The 20,742-nt window shown below is 45.4% G+C and overlaps 1 protein-coding gene across 2 annotated transcripts in view; it reads left to right on the forward strand.

Annotated features, from left to right (window-relative positions):
• Positions 1–19,017, forward strand: part of LOC139542499 (segment polarity protein dishevelled homolog DVL-1-like) — a 50,612-nt gene extending 31,595 nt beyond the window's left edge. Inside the window, exons 5-16 of one of the 2 annotated variants that reach the window (XM_071347983.1) lie at positions 1,168–1,306; positions 1,564–1,657; positions 1,775–1,844; positions 3,556–3,695; positions 5,611–5,687; positions 6,118–6,185; positions 6,375–6,452; positions 6,605–6,739; positions 10,631–10,798; positions 11,088–11,306; positions 13,768–13,805; positions 15,291–15,359. In XM_071347983.1, coding sequence (XP_071204084.1) covers positions 1,168–1,306; positions 1,564–1,657; positions 1,775–1,844; positions 3,556–3,695; positions 5,611–5,687; positions 6,118–6,185; positions 6,375–6,452; positions 6,605–6,739; positions 10,631–10,798; positions 11,088–11,306; positions 13,768–13,772 — 1,193 coding nt within the window. In that variant the 3' untranslated portion in view covers positions 13,773–13,805; positions 15,291–15,359. Of the gene's footprint in view, positions 1–1,167; positions 1,307–1,563; positions 1,658–1,774; positions 1,845–3,555; positions 3,696–5,610; positions 5,688–6,117; positions 6,186–6,374; positions 6,453–6,604; positions 6,740–10,630; positions 10,799–11,087; positions 11,307–13,767; positions 13,806–15,290 lie in introns of both variants that reach the window. The other variant, XM_071347982.1, reaches the window with a different exon arrangement.
• The last annotated feature ends 1,725 nt before the right edge of the window (positions 19,018–20,742 follow it).

Raw genomic sequence — 20,742 nt, forward strand, 5'->3', positions numbered from 1 at the left:
CCCCGCCTCTGCCACTGTACGTATGGGTGTGGGGGAGAAGTGTTATGAATTTGGGACACAGATGTTATTGTTTTGGTTGATCACTGTCTCTTATTAGAACATGAATAAAACATGAATTGAAGCCTATCATAATGGTATCATAATCATGTCACGATACACTGACTGCACAATTCAAAATGATCATGTTCATTCTGTTAAGTCCATTCAGTGAAAATGTGTTAGTCATAAAACTGCCATACAGGTACTTTGCCATGTTTGTAACAGAAATTCCCTCTGTGATTGTGAATCCTCTGTGATAACGAATCCTGTGTACTAGTGAATGTTCTGTGATAGTGAATCCTCTGTGTACTAGTGAATCTTCTGTGTACTAGTGAATCCTCTGTGTACTAGTGAATCCTCTGTGTACTAGTGAATCCTCTGTGTACTAGTGAATCCTCTGTGATAGTGAATCCTCTGTGTACTAGTGAATCCTCTGTGTACTAGTGAATCCTTTGTGATAGTGAATCCTCTTTGTGATAGTGAATCCTTTGTGATAGTGAATCTTCTTTGTACTAGTGAATCCTCTGTGCACTAGTGAATCCTTTGTGATAGTGAATCTTCTTTGTACTAGTGAATCCTCTGTGTACTAGTGAATCCTCTGTATACTAGTGAATCCTCTGTGTACTAGTGAATCCTCTGTGTACTAGTGAAGCCTTGCTCAAGGGCACATCCACAGATTTTTCACGTAGTCGTCTCAGGGATTCGAACCAAAGACGTTTCAGTTACTGGCCCAACACTCTTAACGGCTAATCTACCTGCAGCCTCAATTTGTTTCTGATATCCTCTTGGGTTGATGATATTTCAAGCTTTTTCAGAAGCCAAGTGCACTGGTTGGTAATCTCTCACCTCTTTCTCTTTCTCTGGTGCTTTCTACACTGGCCTTTCACCTCTTCTGAATCCTTTTCTTGATTTCCCATTTAGATGTCCTGATCCTGTCCTTAATACTAAAATCTCCTCTTGGTGGTTTGCTATAACGCTGGGAAATGTTTCTCTCATCGTTTTTAATATCATCTCTCCAACTCATTCAGCTCTGAGTTGTCCTTCACAGTATTATGTCATGATGTGAACTTGTATCAAAGTGTTGATATCTTACCTGTGGTTGTTGTTGTGTGGTTCTCTCCTCCCCAGTCCCTCGTATCAATGGCCACTCTAAGTCGGAGCGCACAGTGAGGGATTCTGCCATGGGCTACGACAGCGCCTCAGTGATGAGCAGTGAACTGGAGTCCAGCTCCTTCGTCGACAGTGAGGAGGATGAGGACGCCAGCAGGTAGATGGTCTTTCTCTCTCTCTCTCCCTCTCTCTGTCTTTTCTCTAATTTCCCTCTTTTCATCAGTGGTTCTTTACTGAAATCAACAAATCCCTCCGCTTTTCCTGCTCCAGGGGAGCTGCCCTGCGGCTGACCCTGTGCTGTTCCCCAGTCGTGTATGTTGTGTGTTGGGCTGGGTACTGTGACAGCAAAAGTCACCAAATTTCCGTTGTCTCTGTATAATGGACCATTAAAGATTACATTGTATTGTGTCTCAGACTCAGCAGCTCCACAGAGCAGAGTTCGTCTTCTCAGCTAATGCGCAGACACAAACGCCGCCGACGGAGGCACAAAGTGGCCAAAATAGACCGGGTAAGCTCACCTTGAAAATTGTACTGTTGCACATACGTGTGTGTGAGTGAGAAAGGGAACAAGAACAGTTATGTGAGTATGTGTCTGACACACTAAGTTTCTCCCTCTCTTTTCCAGTCTTCGTCCTTCAGCAGCATCACAGATTCCACTATGAGCCTCAACATCATCACTGTCACACTCAACATGGGTAAGGACTTCCCCTTTTCCTCTCATTTTCTTTAATTTATGCCTTTCTTTGTACACAACTATTTTTAAACCCCATAGTCTTTAAACTACAGTGCCTTGGGAAAGTATTCAGACCCCTTTACTTTTTCCACATTTTGTTATGTTACAGCCTTATTCTAAAATGGATTAAATAAATACGAATCCTCAGATATCTACACACAATACCCCATAATGACAAAGGGAAAACAGGTTTTTAGAAAATTGTACAAATGTATAAAAAAACTAAAACAGAAATACCATATTTACGTAAGTATTCAGACCCTTTGCTATGAGACTCGAAATTGAGCTCAGGTGCATCCTGTTTCCATTGATCATCCTTGAGATGTTTCTACAACTTGATTGCAGTCCACCTGAGGTAAATTCAATTGATTTGAGAGGATTTGGAAAGGCACACACCTGTCTATATAAGGTCCCACAGTTGACAGTGCATGTCAGAACAAAAACCAAGCCATGAGGTTGAAGGAATTGTCCGTAGAGCTCCTAGACAGGATTGTGTCGAGGCACAGATCTGGGGATGGGTACCAAAAACTGTCTGCAGCATTGAAGGTTCCCAAGAACACAGTGGCCTCCATCATTCTTAAGTGGAAGACGTTTGGAACCACCAAGACTCATCCTAGAGCTGGCCACCCGGCCAAACTGATCAATCAGGGGAGAATGGCCTTGGCAGGGAGGTACCAATAACCCGATGGTCAGTCTGACAGAGCTCTAGAGTTCCTCTGTGGAGATGGGAGCTCAACCATCTCTGCAGCACTCCACCAATCAGGCCTTAATGGTAGAGTGGCTAGACGGAACCCACTGCTCAGTAAAAGGCACATGACAGCCCACTTGGAGTTTGCCAAAAACCACCTAAAGACTTTCAGACCATGAGAAACAAATCTCTGGTCTGATGAAACAAAGATTGAACTCTTTGGCCTGAATGCCAAGCGTCACGTCTGGAGGAAGTCTGGCACCATCCTTACGGTGAAGCATGGTGGTGGCAGCATCATGGTGTGGGGATATTTTTCAGCGGCAGGGACTGGGAGACTAGTCAGAATTGAGGCAAAGATGAACGGAGCAAAGTACAGAGAGATCCTTGATGAAAACCTGCTCAGGACCTCAGACTGGGGCGAAGGTTCACCTTCCAACAGGACAACGACCCTAAGCACACAGCCAAGACAATGCAGGAGTGGCTTCGGGACCAGTCTCTGAATGTCCTTGAGTGGCCCAGCCAGAGCCCTGGGCTTGAACCTGATCGAACATCTCTGGAGAGACCTGAAAATAGCTGTGCAGCAACGCTCCCCATCCAACCTGACAGAGCTTGAGAGGATCTGCAGAGAAGAATGGGAGAAACTTCCCAAATACAGGTATGCCAAGCTTGTACCGTCATACTCAAGAAGACTCTAGGTTGTAATCGCTGCCAAAGGTGCTTTAACAAAGTACTGAGTAAAGGGTCTGAATACTTATGTAAATGTAATATTTGTAATAAATTATTAACAATTATTAAAAATCCTGTTTTTGGTTTGTCATTATGGGGTATTGTGTGTAGATTGATGAGGGGAAAAAACAATTGAATCAATTTTAGAATACGGCTGTAACCTAACAAAATGTTGAAAAAGTCAAGGGGTCTGTATACTTTCCGAAGGCACTGTACATGAGACTTTTAACTGACCTCCTCTCTCCCCTCTCTCTTACAGAGAAGTATAACTTCCTGGGTATCAGTATTGTGGGGCAGAGTAACGACCGGGGGGACGGCGGGATCTACATCGGCTCAATCATGAAGGGAGGAGCTGTAGCTGCAGATGGCAGGATAGAACCTGGAGATATGCTCCTACAGGTATACGACACGACCACCCACTACAAATGAGCCTTAGGTTCATTTTCTAGGAACTATTATAAGCTTAAAGTACATGTTGTGTTCTTTATGAGTTATTTTTTTGGTTCTATTTTTATGGTCCGTTGAGGGAAAGCAAATGTGCACAAATGTCCTGTGAGCAAATTGCTTTGTGATTATTATAGCATTGGCAGTGATGATCGGATACTGTGTTTCAAACAATGTTTATGTTAATGAGTTCTAACAATAAGGTAAAGGGGAAACTGGAACCTATGACCTATTAAAACTATGACCTATTGAAACTCTGACCTATTGAAACTCTGACCTATTGAAACTCTGACCTATTGAAACTCTGACCTATTGAGACTATGACCTATTGAGACTATGACCTATTGAGACTATGACCTGTTTACAACCAACTCTAATGGTCCTCGTCACCTTCCTTCCCGTAGCCCTCTATCCTACATGTTGCCTCTCCTTTTCCTTCCTGTTGTTTGTTCTCTTTGATGTCTGTATGGCTGGACTCAGACTAACCTCTCTGGCCACGCCTCCTCTTGTACACACAGTGGCTGATCACTAGTTATTGTAGATCCAGAATGTCTCTTTAACAACATGTATTGTAGATCAGCATGTCTCTTTAACAGCATGTATTGTAGATCAGCATGTCTCTTTAACAACATGTATTGTAGATCAGCATGTCTCTTTAACAACATGTATTGTAGATCAGCATGTCTCTTTAACAGCATGTATTGTAGATCAGCATGTCTCTTTAACAGCATGTATTGTAGATCAGCATGTCTCTTTAACAACATGTATTGTAGATCAGCATGTCTCTTTAACAGCATGTATTGTAGATCAGCATGTCTCTTTAACAACATGTATTGTAGATCAGCATGTCTCTTTAACAACATGTATTGTAGATCAGCATGTCTCTTTAACAACATGTATTGTAGATCAGCATGTCTCTTTAACATCATGTATTGTAGATCAGCATGTCTCTTTAACAGCATGTATTGTAGATCAGCATGTCTCTTTAACAACATGTATTGTAGATCAGCATGTCTCTTTAACAGCATGTATTGTAGATCAGCATGTCTCTTTAACAGCATGTATTGTAGATCAGCATGTCTCTTTAACAGCATGTATTGTAGATCAGCATGTCTCTTTAACAACATGTATTGTAGATCAGCATGTCTCTTTAACAGCATGTATTGTAGATCAGCATGTCTCTTTAACAGCATGTATTGTAGATCAGCATGTCTCTTTAACAGCATGTATTGTAGATCAGCATGTCTCTTTAACAGCATGTATTGTAGATCAGCATGTCTCTTTAACAACATGTATTGTAGATCAGCATGTCTCTTTAACAGCATGTATTGTAGATCAGCATGTCTCTTTAACAGCATGTATTGTAGATCAGCATGTCTCTTTAACAGCATGTATTGTAGATCAGCATGTCTCTTTAACAGCATGTATTGTAGATCAGCATGTCTCTTTAACAGCATGTATTGTAGATCAGCATGTCTCTTTAACAGCATGTATTGTAGATCAGCATGTCTCTTTAACAACATGTATTGTAGATCAGCGTGTCTCTTTAACAGCATGTATTGTAGATCAGCATGTCTCTTTAACAACATGTATTGTAGATCAGCATGTCTCTTTAACAGCATGTATTGTAGATCAGCATGTCTCTTTTCAACACACAGTATAAAGCTGCGTAGGATTTATTAGCTTTCATATGCGTCTGAACGCCTTACAACAGTGCCTGGAGATGAACTTGTAGAGAGCTGATTTCAGTAGCAGAGTCCTAAATCATTTTATGTTTCTTTATTCACTTGTCCGTTTTGTCCAACTACTTGTTCATTTTAAAGGCATGAACCGTGAAAATGTACGTTAACTGTTTGGTTGTGATCCTCAGGTGAACGATGTGAACTTTGAGAACATGAGCAACGATGACGCTGTGAGGATCCTGAGAGAGATCGTCTCCAAAACAGGGTAAGAACAGGACTGTGTTACAGTGCAGGATTGTTAGAGATAACCCAGAAAACATTTCAAGAGATGTTAAACTGTTGCATGTGAAGATGGTCACAGGTCAGGACAGACAGACAAAGGACATGGCTATTGGGTAAATACAGGATTTAAAAGATGAGCAATGGTAAGACTCTGCAGTACATTAGGGTTGTATTAGCATATCAGCGATATGCTGACTGGTTAGATTAGATAAACAGTGGGCTTGAATTTCAAGCAGCTTCTGCATTGTGGACTGTTGTATAATACAGACTAATATTTCTCTCCACAATCCTTCTAGTTCAACCAAACATGACTTAATTTTTCCTATCGTTTCCTCTTGTGCTTTTAACTGCACAGGAGCTACAGAATTGAGTTGAAGGTATTGTGACTGACTGTCTCCCCATGTGTCCTTCAGTCCTATTAGTCTTACTGTGGCCAAGTGTTGGGATCCGTCTCCACGAAGCTACTTCACCATCCCCCGGGGTAAGACACTTACCAATGTTCCACCAACAACAGGTTATTACCATTTACAAACAGGGCTCTCAAACTCAGCTGGAAACTCGCTTTTTAAAACCTTTTGAAAAACAAATTGGATGTGCTTGTAACTTATAGCAGAGGTTTGAGCACAAACTAGCAAACTTACAGTAGATGATGGAGATTGTGTGTGTCCAGCTGAACCAGTGAGGCCCATCGACCCTGCTGCCTGGATCTCCCACACAACCGCCCTGACCGGACCCTACCCACACTACGGTATGACCACACTATCACCACAGTCACACACACAAACTACTGCAATCACTAGACATAGCTGCACTCTCACAGTCCTAGAAATGCCACATACTGAACATTTTGTCAGTCACTGTCTGTGAATGTGCTGTGTCTCAACCTCCTCTCCCCTTCAGAATTTGACGACTTGCCGCTATCTGCGAGTAAGACGGACATGGCAACCATCGTCAAGGTGATGCAGCTACCTGACTCTGGTCTGGAGATCCGGGACAGGATGTGGTTGAAGATCACCATCACCAACGCTGTCATCGGTGAGAGGGAGGGGACGCTGACTACCAGTAATACTGTATTATTAATATTACTTTTTTTCAGTAAAATGGCGCCGGAAGAAATGGCAACAGTTTTACGGGCGCCCAAGGAATTGTGCTAATATGTGGGGGTTTTTCACGTTATTTGTAATTTATTTTGTACATAATGTTTCTGCAACCGTATCTTACGGCAAAAAAAGAGCTTCTAGATATAAGGACAACGATCACTCACCTCGGATTAGACAAATAATTTTTCTACAACAAGCAGGACGCACAGGACATTCTCCAAACACCCCACAGGGCCGATATCCCCATTATTTGCAAGAGGAAGTGATGCAGGTACAGAGGACAAAGAGCCGGATGCCTCGTGGTGACCCGGAGAAGGCGAGTGGGAAAGCTGCCGTTACCGTGAATACTACTCGCAAACGTGCAATCATTGGACAATAAATTAGACGAGGTACGATCACGAATATCCTACCAACGGGACATCAAAAACTGTAATATCCTATGTTTCACGGAATCGTGGCTGAATGACGACATGGATATTCAGCTAGCGGGATATGCACTGCATCGGCAAGATAGAACAGCACACTCCGGTAAGACGGGGGGGGGCGGTTTGTGCATATTTGTAAACAACAGCTGGTGCACGAAATCTAAGGAAGTAGATTTCTCTAGATTTTGCCCGCCTGAAGTAGAGTATATTGTGATAAATTGCAGGCCACACTACTTGCCTAGAGAGTTTTCAGCTATACTTTTCGTGGATGTTTATTTACCACCACAGACAGATGCTGGCACTAAGACCGCACTCAGTCAGCTGTATAACGAAATAAGCAAACAGGAAACCACTCACCCAGAGGCAGGGACTTTAATGCAGGGAAACTTAAATCAGTTCTACCAAATTTCTATCAACATGTTAAATGTGCAACCAGAGAGAAAAAAATCTAGATCACCTGTACTCCACACACAGAGATGCGTACAAAGCTCTCCCTCGCCCTCCATTTTGTAAATCCGACCACAACTCTATCCTCCTGATTCCTGCTTTCAAGCAAAAATTTAAGCAGGAAGCACCAGTGACTCGGTCTATAAAAAAGTGGTCAGATGAAGCAGATGCTAAACTACAGGACTGTTTTGCTATCACAGACTGGAACATGTTCCGGGATTCTTCCGATGGCATTGAGGAGTACACCACATGGCTTTATCAATAAGTGCATTGAGGACGTCGTCCCCACAGTGACTGTACGTACATACCCCAACCAGAAGCCATGGATTACAGGCAACATTCGCACTGAGCTAAAGGTTAGAGCTGCCGCTTTCAAGGTGCAGGACTCTAACCCGGAAGCTTACAAGAAATCCTGCTATGCCCTGCGACGAACCATCAAACAGGCAAAGCGTCAATACAGGGCTAAGATTGATTCATACTACACCGGCTCCGACGCTCGTCTTTTGTGGCAGGGCTTGCAAACTATTACAGACTACAAAGGGAAGCACAGCCGCGAGCTGCCCAGTGACACGAGCCTACCAGACGAGCTAAATCACTTCTATGCTCGCTTCGAGGCAAGCAACACTGAGGCATGCATGAGAGCATCAGCTGTTCCTGACAACTGTGTGATCATGCTCTCTGTAGCCGATGTGAGTAAGACCTTTAAACAGGTCAACATACACAAGGCTGCGGGGCCAGACGGATTACCAGGACGTGTGCTCCGGGCATGTGCTGACCAACTGGCAGGTGTCTTCACTGACATGTTCAACATGTCCTTGATTGAGTCTGTAATACCAACATGTTTCAAGCAGACCACCATAGTCCCTGTGCCCAAGAACACAAAGGCAACCTGCCTAAATGACTACAGACCCGTAGCAATCACGTCCGTAGCCATGAAGTGCTTTGAAAGGCTGGTAATGGCTCACATCAACACCATTATCCCAGAAACCCTAGACCCACTCAAATTTGCATACCGCCCAAACAGATCCACAGATGATGCAATCTCTATTGCACTCCACACTGCCCTTTCCCACCTGGACAAAAGGAACACTTATGTGAGAATGCTATTCATTGACTACAGCTCAGCATTCAACACCATAGTACCTTCAAAGCTCATCACTAAGCTAAGGATCCTGGGACTAATCACCTCCCTCTGCAACTGGATCCTGGACTTCCTGACGGGCCGCCCCCAGGTGGTGAGGGTAGGTAGCAACACATCTGCCACGCTGATCCTCAACACTGGAGCTCCCCAGGGGTGCGCGCTCAGTCCCCTCCTGTACTCCCTGTTCATCCATGACTGCATGGCCAGGCACGACTCCAACACCATCATTAAGTTTGCAGACGACACAACAGTGATAGGCCTGATCACCGACAATGACGAGACAGCCTATAGGGAGGAGGTCAGAGACCTGGCCGGGTGGTGCCAGAATAACAACCTATCCCTCAAAGGAGATGATTGTGGATTACAGGAAAAGGAGAACCGAGCACGCCCCGATTCTCATCGACGGGGCTGTAGTGGAGCAGGTTGAGAGCTTCAAGTTCCTTGGTGTCCACATCAACAACAAACTAGTATTGTTCCAAACACACCAAGACAGTCGTGAAGAGGGCACGACAAAGCCTATTCCCCCTCAGGAAACTAAAAAGATTTGGCATTGGTTCCTGAGATCCTCAAAAGGTTCTACAGCTGCACCATCGAGAGCATCCTGACTGGTTGTATCACTGCCTGGTACGGCAATTGCTCGGCCTCTGACTGCAAGGCACTACAGAGGGTAGTGCGTACGGCCCAGTACATCACTGGGGTTAAGCTGCCTGCCATCCAGGACCTCTACACCAGGCAGTGTCAGAGGAAGGCCCTATAAATTGTCAAAGACCCTGGCCACCCCAGTCATAGACTGTTTTCTCTACTACAGCATGGCAAGCGGTACCGGAGTGCCAAGTCTAGGACAAAAAGGCTTCTCAACAGCTTTTACCCCCCAAGCCATAAGACTCCTGAACAGGTAATCAAATGGCTACCTGGACTATTTGCATTGTGTGCCCCCCCCCTACCACTCTTTTACGCTGCTGCTACTCTCGGTTTATCATATATGCGTAGTCACTTTAACTATACATTCATGTCCATACTACCTCAATCAGCCTGACTAACCGTTGTCTGTATGTAGCATCGCTACTGTTATTTTTCAGTCTTTTTACTGTTGTTTTATTTCTTTACTTACCTATTGTACACCTAATACATTTTTTTGCGCTATTGGATTGGGCCTGTAAATAAGCATTTCAGAGTAAGGTCTACAGCTGTTGTATTCGGGCACACGTGACAAATAAACTTTGATTATGATTTATTTGCCATTTAAAATGACTAAATTAAGGGTTTTAAGTTGGACTTAAACCAGCAAATACTTCCCTTACTGTTAGTGAAACTGTGACGTCTGTGCAATACATTTTCTTGATATTGTCGACATCACATCAATCAATGTAAGTAGATGTTGTGTGGTTAGTGCTATCAATATTATAGTACAATAGAATCATATTGTCACGCTGGTATAAAGGATTTTGGAGACAGGTGCAGGAATACACAATAGGGTTTTTTAATACACCCAAAACAAACACGTATACAAAACACTGGGCTGTACCCAAACAAAAGAACGAGGGTAAACCTCGTAGAACGACACAGGACGAGACCCGTAATACACAATGCACAAAACACGCAGCACAGGTTGAGACAATGCATAGGTACTCACACCACCAACGGACATGGGAACAATAATCAACAGCCAATGGGGAAACAAAGGGCACATTTATGCAAGTACTAATCAATGGGAATAGGGGACAGGTGTGCGTAATGAGAGTTCCGGAGGGATCCGTGTGCTGTTGTAGTGAAGACTACCGTCTTCTTGACCAGTGTGTTGTTGCTCTGTCAGGTGCTGACGTGGTGGACTGGCTCTACTCCAGGGTGGAGGGCTTCAAGGACAGGAGAGATGCCAGGAAGTATGGCAGCAGTCTGCTGAAACATGGCTACCTGAGACACACCGTCAACAAGATCACCTTCTCAGAGCAGTGCTACTACACCTTTGGAGACCTCTGCCAAAGTACTGACACTGAGCCACTTTGGCAAGAATATATTATGTACTGTATATTATTATTACAGGTGTATTATACCTGTGTTAAATGTACTGTAGAGACCAATGGCAGTGTTTTTATTTACCTGTCGTGAGAGGGACTACCTCACAATAGATGTCACTAACTCTGTCTGTCTATCTGTCTGTCGCTCTCTCTCGCTGTCTGTCTGTCGCTCTCTCTCGCTGTCTGTCTGTCTGTATCTCTCTTTCTCTGTCTGTCGCTCTCTCTCTCTCGCTCTCTCTCTCTTTCTCTCACCAGACATGGCGTCTCTCAACCTGAATGAGGGTTCCAGTGGTGGGGGCTCTGAGCAGGACACCCTGGCCCCCCTCCCTCCCCCTGCCACCAACCCATGGCCCCTGGGGGGCCAGCCGTTCCCCTGCCCTCCCTTCCCCTCCGCCCCTCCAGGCTTCCCACCAGGCTACTCAGACCCCTGCCACAGTTTCCACAGTGGGAGTGCAGGCAGCCACAACAGTGAGGGTGAGTCTGCAAGACTACTAACACTAGCAATAAAAACAAACTTGATTTGTTTTTATTGATATTTTAGAGGAATCGTCACATGACATTAGGGCTGTTACTATTCATGACAGCTAATGTCAACTGTTGACAAAGTATTGTATTTAAATTCCATAAGGCATGTGCCTGTTAACCTTAGCCTGTTTGCCCTGCCGGGAAATTAAGTTGCCACGCACACAGACACATATTTATTTGATAGAGTGTGTTTTTAAATGGTCTTATATTGTCAATGTCGATCATGATTCAACATGGTTCATGCAGGGGACAGCTCTTCAGTACTGGCTGTGTAAACTAAGGACCTTATCTGCTTATGGCTGATTTTTGCTAGCATGAACATATCAACTGAGGTCACAGCCTCCCATCAATATTGACTGAGCCTATGTTTGATAGCAACATTAGACAGTACAGTGCTCTGTTGCTGCTGCACTGTTTGTAATTGTGCCGACATACCACTCTCCCTCAGTGCAGTGCTATCAGGCTGGTGTGGTAATTAGTCAATATGGAGGATAGTTTCTCGTCTGTTTTACATGTGTCATCATAGTGCTCTTCAGTCTGATTTCCCAGCTTCTGTTCAAATCACCAAGAAATCAATCACCCAGACATTGTTATTCCCATTGCATCCCATCCTTATTGTCCTGGGGTGTTCTGAGTGGCGGAGAGGTTTGATACAGTAATGATACAGAGGAGGGATCAGGATTAACTATCAGTAGGACAGTTGTAGGACTGAGGCTATGTTTACATCTCTTATTTATCTTTTACATAAATTGTTTTGATTGACATTTGCAGTTTTTTTATTTGGCAATTCCAGGTGTGTGTGTGTGTGTGTGTGTGTGTGTGTGTGTGTGTGTGTGTGTGTGTGTGTGTGTGTGTGTGTGTGTGTGTGTGTGTGTGTGTGTGTGTGTGTGTGTGTGTGTGTGTGTGTGTGTGTTTTCCATGAGTAGAACAGTATCTGAGGACATTTTCTAACTCATGGTTCGGTGAGAGAGCTGTACAGGTTAGGACACAGTTGGACCAGAACAGGATGGGGATAGACTTCACTAGAGGTAGGTAGACAGGTTAGGCTGGGCTTGGAAGTGACAGCAGTAGACTGGGGTTGGGCTGGGAGGTGACAGTAAGTAGACTGGGTTAGACAGGCTGGGCTGGGAAGTGACAGCAGTAGACAGGTTAGGCTGGGCTGGGAGGTGACAACAGTAGACTGGGTAAGACAGGTTAGGCTGGGCTGTGAGGTGACAGTAAGTAGACTGGGTTAGACAGGTTAGGCTGGGCTGGGAGGTGACAGCAGGTAGACTGGGTTAGACAGGTTAGGCTGGGCTGGGAGGTGACAGCAGTAGGCAGGTTAGACAGGTTAGGTTGGGCTGGGAGGTGACAGTAAGTAGACTGGGTTAGACAGGTTAGGCTAGGCTGGGAAGTGATAGTAAGTAGACTGGGTAAGACAGGTTAGGCTGGGCTGGGAGGTGACAGCAGTAGACAGGTTAGGCTGGGCTGGGAGGTGACAGTAGTAGACAGGTTAGGCTGGGCTGGGAGGTGACAGTAAGTAGACTGGGTTAGACTGGGAGTTGACAGCAGTAGACAGGTTAGGCTAGGCTGGGAGGTGACAGTAAGTAGACTGGGTTAGATAGGTTAGGCTGGGCTGGAAGGTGAGAGCAGTAGACAGGTTAGGCTGGGCTGGGAGGTGACAGCAGTAGACAGGTTAGGCTGGGCTGGGAGGTGACAGTAAGTAGACTGGGTTAGACAGGTTAGGCTGGGCTGGGAGGTGACAGTAAGTAGACTGGGTTAGACAGGTTAGGCTGGGCTGGGAGGTGACAGTAAGTAGACTGGGTTAGACAGGTTAGGCTGGGAGGTGACAGCAGTAGACAGGTTAGGCTGGGCTGGGAGGTGACAGTAAGTAGACTGGGTTAGACAGGTTTGGCTGGGCTGGGAGGTGACAGTAAGTAGACTGCGTTAGACAGGTTAGGCTGGGCTGGGAGGTGACAGCAGTAGACAGGTTAGGCTAGGCTGGGAGGTGACAGCAGTAGACAGGTTAGGCTGGGCTGGGAGGTGACAGTAAGTAGACTGGGTTAGACAGGTTAGGCTGGGCTGGAAGGTGAGAGCAGTAGACAGGTTAGGCTGGGCTGGGAGGTGACAGCAGTAGACAGGTTAGGCTGGGCTGGGAGGTGACAGTAAGTAGACTGGGTTAGACAGGTTAGGCTGGGCTGGGAGGTGACAGTAAGTAGACTGGGTTAGACAGGTTAGGCTGGGCTGGGAGGTGACAGTAAGTAGACTGGGTTAGACAGGTTAGGCTGGGCTGGGAGGTGACAGTAAGTAGACTGGGTTAGACCGGTTAGGCTGGGCTGGGAGGTGACAGTAAGTAGACTGGGTTAGACAGGTTAGGCTGGGAGGTGTGTGTAACTCTGTTGTTCCCTCTGTTTCTGTTGGGCAACGGTAGACTGATGGACCAGGTAGTCTCAGGACTCTGGGGAACCGGTAAGCTAACAGCTAACCCACTCTCTGCTACCTCTCTCCTTCTCCTTTTTATCTCTCTCTCAATCCATCACTATACATTTTTTATCTTGCCTTAATTCTTGCCCTTTGCGCTCTCCCATCTCTACATCTCAATTTCTTCCTATCTTTCTCTCTCTATATCTCTTTCTCTTGATATATAAATATACACCACATTCTCCTCATACCACAGCTTACGGTTTTTGTTTCCCCGTGCCTCTCCCTCTCAGTGTGTTGGTGTCCATACTGTTTCTGCTCCTGCAGCTGTGTCTGTGTGACTCTCCTGACCGTCTGTTCTCCCTCTCTTGGTCCTGTGCTGCTCTAATCTCAGAATGAGAGGTGCATGATTCAGGATGATCAAATCAGGCAAAATCATGCACTATCATTCTCACTGATAGGGGGCAGTCATGAACCACTTTACCCAGTACTGTTGTGCTCATAGCTTATTGAAAGGAGGGGGAAATGTTTGATAATGTGATAATAATTATGTAATGTTTATACCTGTATCAATACGATCAATGTGATCTTTCTCTGTACAATTCAACAATGGAATGCTCTTTCTTTTTAAAAGCAAATCATAAAAGCACCATTTGTGTTGATATTATCAATGCAGTATGTTCCAATTTTAAAATGTGTCTTTGATGCAGGTGTATCGTTACATTTGCCTGTGACTGTTGGCAATGAAGGGCCTGATTCAATCAGATCTGCATAGCTGATGTTTTGACGGTGTTTGAGGTGGAGCTGTCAAATCCACAACAGCTCCCGGCATTGTACCTAAAGAGGACATTGCCATTGGCTGCACGGCGTCACATTAACAAAAATCCCATGCAGCCTTGTTTACAAATTTGAACACTGGAATGTGAGATGTAATCTACACCTCGATTAGGCTGATAGAAATCCTCATCATTTAATTGAATGATTTTCAATTTGAGCGTCATTATTTCTATATGGCCTATACTTTCTCCTTCTGAACTTCTATCGGGAGTGGGACGGGTGTGACTGCCTGAAAATGATCACAAGAGAAGCTTCTCCCTGATTTGACAGCTTCAACGCAGTTACACCTAAATTACGACACCGCCAAAACATCAGCTATGCGGCTGTTGGCTATCGCCGGTTAAAGCTTCAACTGATTGAATCTAGGCCTAGGTCTGTAAAGTGGATGAGAATTATAATGAATGTCCAACCTCCATGATTATCATAGCAATGGCAGCCAATTCAGCCAACTGTTCAAAATCAGTAATAAGAAGCTGGTGACTTGGAGCTGCTGTTGCGTGCCTGGTGTGGTTTAACCAGGTGTGTGCCTGGTGTGGTTTAACCAGGTGTGTGCCTGGTGTGGTTTAACCAGGTGTGTGGCTGGTGTGGTTTAACCAGGTGTGTGGCTGGTGTGGTTTAACCAGGTGTGTGGCTGGTGTGGTTTAACCAGGTGTGTGGCTGCCCAGCTGACGTGTGTGTCCCTCTCTCCTCTCCTAGGAAGCAGAAGCACTGGATCCAACCCCAGCGCAGGGACAGGGAAGGTCCCTGACCAAAACTCCTCCCCACAAGTGAAGGGTCACAGGTCCACATGCAGTGAAACCGAGCCAATGGGCATCCGAGGAGCGAGGCGCCCTTGCGATAAGTCCGCCAGCCAGCAGAGTCATCACAGTCATCACAGCAGCCATGCCCACTCAAGTCACAGCCACGCCCGCTCTGGTTTCAGCCACGCTCAGTCTCACAGGAGTCACTGTCACTCACAGAACAGCCACACCCACAGCCACACATCCTTCATCTACAAACACGCCCCTTTCACCAAGCCTGGGCCCGGCTCGTGTGGCCACAGCGAGCGAAGCCACGCCTCCTCCTACGGCCCCCCCGGCCTGCCCCCCCCATACTGCCTGTCCCGGCTGGCCTCTAAGACCTCCGTCAGCAGTAGCACCCCTCCCGGGGCTCCCCCGGTACGGGAGCTAGGAGCCGTCCCCCCTGAGCTCACGGCTAGCCGCCAGTCCTTCCAGCACGCTATGGGCAATCCCTGCGAGTTCTTTGTTGACATCATGTGACAGACAGGACAGTGCCTTTTAAAAACTTGCTGAGCACAAACAAGCCCCCCCGTCCTACCGCTCGTCCGTCCCACCTCACCTTCTCTTCTTTACCCCATTTGCTACTGACTATTCCTGAGTTGAGAATGTAGATGCTGGTCCCCTCCTTCCCCATGCTATCACAACGGCCCCTCGGATGTCGGAGCAGGGGAGGACAGGAGACAAGAGCACAACAGAACTGAAGAGAGTCCTGCTATCACAAAAACACACAGAGCCTCAGTGTCTGATCAGAACCCCCAGCCAGCTCTTTTGTATTGATGTGACGTGAACAGTTTGTGAAATCGATGTGAGTGGTGTTCAAAGTGGTGATCCTTGTGAGCTGCCACAGACAGTCCAGTCCCGAGAGCATGTAGTTACTCTATGTGGAGTACAAGCACCTGCTGTTTGTTGAACCAGACGTCCAAGCCAACTGACTGGGTCTGGATCTCAATCCCCCAGACCCACCTGGACACAGAGCTCTGGAAGAGGGAAGCCTCACCGGAGGCTCTGGACTCTGAGTCAGCCTCCTAGAATGTCGCCCTTGACACAAACTTCTACTATTTGGCCAATCATACCAAAACTCCTGCTCTAACTGACTGACCTGCTATCTTATCCGGTCTGCAGGGGGACCGTGACATATTCTAACTAGTCAAAGCTAGCCTTGGCCTATTTGACAGCCCTTGTATTTGTCCAACTAAGAAAGGCACTGTAACCAGTTGTTAGTTTAAACTATAGGCTGCTTATCTTCATGACTATCTCAACTGCTTTAAAAGGAAAAAACGTATTAATTTTGTTAAATATTGGGGCTTGGGCCTCTCGCCAAAGGTCTAAAGGAAGAATCCATACACTGGAGAATGTGTGATGTTATTTATGTGATCATGATGTTGCATTGACGGTCAGTGTCATACCTTGTCTCGCTCTATGGCTGACACACGTAGACACTCAGTCAGACATCGTTTCCCTCTGTGACTCAGTGGCCAGTATATGACCACTGTCCTAGCTGTGCTTTGTCCAATGCATCATTATTATTGCAGTCAATTGACTCCTGACCGCCACAACAGACTCATGTTGTGAACACATTTGATTTTTTACTCTTTCTACATACACTATATATGCAAAAGTATGTGGACACCCCTTCAAATTTGTGGATTCGGCTATTTCAGCCACACCCGTTGCTGACAGGTGTATAAAATCAAGCACACAGCCATGCAATCTCTATAGACAAACGTTGGCAGTAGAATGGCCTTACTGAAGAGCTCAGTGACTTTCAACATGGCACAGTCATAGGATGCCACCTTTCCAACAATTCAGTGCGTCTGTCCTCGGTTGCAACACTCACTACCAAGTTCCTAACTGCCTCTGGAAGCAACATCAGCACCATAACTGTTCGTCAGGAGCTTCATGAAATGAGTTTCCATGGCCGAGCAGCCGCACACAAGCCTAAGATCACCATGATCAATGCCAAGTGTCAGCTGGAGTGGTGTAAAGCTCGCCGCCATTGGACTCTGGAGCAGTGGAAATGCGTTCTCTGGAGTGATGAATCACGCTTCATCATCTGGCAGTCTGACGGACAAATCTGGGTTTGGCGGATGCCAGGAAAACGCTACCTAGCCCAATGCATAGTGCTAACTGTAAAGTTTGGTGGAGGAGGAATAATGGTCTGGGGCTGTTTTTCATGATTCGGGCTAGGCCCCTTAGTTCCATTGAAGGGAAATCTTAACGCTACAGCATACAATGCTACATTAACGCTACAGCATTCTAAACCATTCTGTGCTTCCAACTTTGTGGCATCAGTTTGGGTAAGGCCCTTTCCTGTTTTAGTATGAAAATGTCCCTGTGCACAAAGCAAGGTACATACAGAAATAGTTTGTCGAGATCGGTGTGGAAGAACTTGACTGGCGTGCACAGAGCCCTGACCTCAACTCCATCGAACACCTTTGGGATGAATTGGAAAGCTGACTGCGAGGCTGAGAGTGTAGCACCAAATGGGGACCGACTCCATATTAATGCCCATGATTTTGGAATGAGATGTTCAACCCATCGAAAACCTTTGGGATGAATTGGAACGCCGACTGCGAGCCAGGCCTAATCGTCCAACATCAGTGCCCGACCTCACTAATGCTTGTGGCTGAATGGAAGCAAGTCCCCGCAGCAATGTTCCAACATCTAGTGGAAAGCCTTCCCAGAAGAGTGGAGGCTATTATAGCAGCAAAGGGGGGACCAACTGCATATTACTGCCCATGATTTTGGATTGAGATGTTCGACGAGCAGGTGTCCACACTTTTGGTCATGTAGTGTAGCTGCAAACAGAGTTGCAAACAGTGGCCGTCCACCACAGATCTACTACCTAAAACAGATCTGATCGTCATCAGTTAAAGTCAACAGAGTCTCTTAAAAGTGGATGGATGTCCCCGTCCAGTCATCAGTGTTGACTGAAACAGAGATCAGAGTGATAACCAATGCTTCTCACAGTGAGGTGTGCAGTTCTGTACAGTGTAGGTATTTTTCTGTGATATCACCAGATCATTTTTTATGAAATTCCAGCCCTTGATTTGAAAGTCCTTCTTGTGAAGGTTGGTTAATTGGTTAAGCTGTGTTTAAGGCCTAAGATCCAGCTTTAACTGGCGATAGCTGTGCAGCCAATGGCAATGTCCAATTTAGGTATAATGCCAGGAGCCACTTGTGGATTTGACAAGTCTAACGCAGTTCCACTTCCAACACCGCCAAAACAAACGCTATGCGGATGATGGCTTAAGCAGATCTGATTACAGATTCTGCCATAGAAATGTAAAGGTAGTTTCCGATTGAGCCGACATATGCAATGTTTACCATGAATGTAGTCTCCGCAAACGTGGGAACATTGCCTTTAAAATCCACAATGCCTATAACCTGCAATCGGATTGAATCCCGGCCCAAGTCTATCGACAACACAGAAACGGTGTGATGCATAAGACCTTTCTGTCGCAGCACTCTAATCATTATTGGAGCACTTGTTCATTCTCTCTCTTGCTCTCTCTCTGGCCCTTTAGTATGAAACACTGTTTGCAATCAAAGCTTTGTCTTTCGTTTTATTTCTTTACAAAAACAGGAATAAATTGTACATACAAATGTATTATATATAAGAATAAAAAATATATATGTACAAAGATTTTATCTGAATTTCTTTAAAAAAAAAAAAAACATTGTGAACTGTGCAATTGATGTGCTGTTCGGTTGTGGATTTGAGTTTTTTTTGCAGAAACAAGTAAAAAGGTTGGTTTGACAACTTTTAACTGTATTACATGACGGTAAGTGCTGTACATATCTAAATGGAAGCCAATATGCATATTAGTTGCATTTACTATATTTAACCAGCAGTAAGAGCCCATACACATAGGCCTACACTATACACCGTGTTTCGATAATGTGGTGTTATTTCTGTCAAGGAAGTGTGGAGTAAGTTCTGTAACGTCTTATTTTACTGTACTTGCCCTCAAAGCCCTGATGAAATGATCTGCTTTGATGTTAAATCTACCCGCCTCTGAGTGGAACTTACTGGTACAAACACTGCTGTACTTTCCCTGTGGGCTGATGGTCTGAGGCTGAGGGAGGCTAACACCAGGCCAGAGCAGACCCCGCTCTGACGCCATGAGACCCTGCTGAAATGCTATCTGTCACAGTCACATGTGTGAGAGGATGTGGTGTTTCTAACAGGAAGTGATGTGTCTGCTGTGGCCCAAGAGGCGAGGAGGCGACCCCAGATGCAGAGGCGGAGCTTCTACTGTAGACTCACTAGAGCAAGGTTCTCCAGGGCTACAGATCAGAACACGCAGTGACTAATATGGCTGTGTTGCACAGCTGGTGGAATCTATTGTGAGAGATGTGGAGTGACTCAGTATGACCCTGTTCGATGCAAATATCTAAACCCACTATATAAAAAGGTTCTGTTATCTGTGAATAACTATTCCAAACCGCCTAAGCCCACACACTGACTATGAGCAGCTCTTATTTGGTCTACCATACAGTGTTTCAATTTCTCTTTTACTATGATAAGCTGTAGTGTTAGGGGTCTACACTACGGCTTTCTGTCTGTGTACGCAAGTGTTGTCTAGAGTGGGAGACGTGGGTGTTTGCTATTGACGTAAGGTGTTTAGGCAGATGAGGTGTTGACATTTGATGTCATGACCTTACATCCTACGCCCCTGTGTGTAGGACGAAGTGGGGGGTGTGAAAGGTAGAAAGAAGATCAAAGACAGATACTTAGAAGCAACACACAAAGGTGCAAATAGTTTACCCCAACAGTTCAACCAGGTTACCCAGTGGGATCTAACAATGTAATTGTTTGAGAGTAAGTAATCCCAAAGGATGGGATCTAACAAGATACCTACTGTTAGAGCTCATCCTTCGAAGGTGCATACACAAATAGATAGGGAAGTGGTGAGAAAAATGTAGCAAATGAAAAAAAAGAGACAGTGACAGGAGAAAAGAAAGTGACAGGAGAAAAGAACCCTAGAATGGCATTACAATGTCTCCACAGCTGTAATGCTAGCCCCAACCCTAACCCTAGCTTCATGTCCACATCCCGGCTCAACCCCAACCTTAGCCATAACCCTAACCTCAACCCTAGCTTCATGTCCACACCCCGGCTCAAACTATTCAAAGAGGGCTTGATCTGTCTGCTTGGAATTTTATGCAGTAATGTGTTTTTCATGCAAATTTTGGAAGGAGTCATTGGTACTTTCACGACAAAACAAGTTGCTTTTTGTTTCACTTTCAATTTCCATGCTTCGTCAGTCCATCACAGGCAACTATTTGTGGAATAATAGTAATAATAGTAGTTGTAAACTCCCAAGTCAGTCACATGGGTGAGTCAGTCAAAACAACAGCTGATA

The sequence above is a fragment of the Salvelinus alpinus genome, chromosome 17 (assembly GCF_045679555.1).
Source record: "Salvelinus alpinus chromosome 17, SLU_Salpinus.1, whole genome shotgun sequence".
In the NCBI taxonomy this organism is placed as follows: Eukaryota; Metazoa; Chordata; class Actinopteri; order Salmoniformes; family Salmonidae; genus Salvelinus; species Salvelinus alpinus.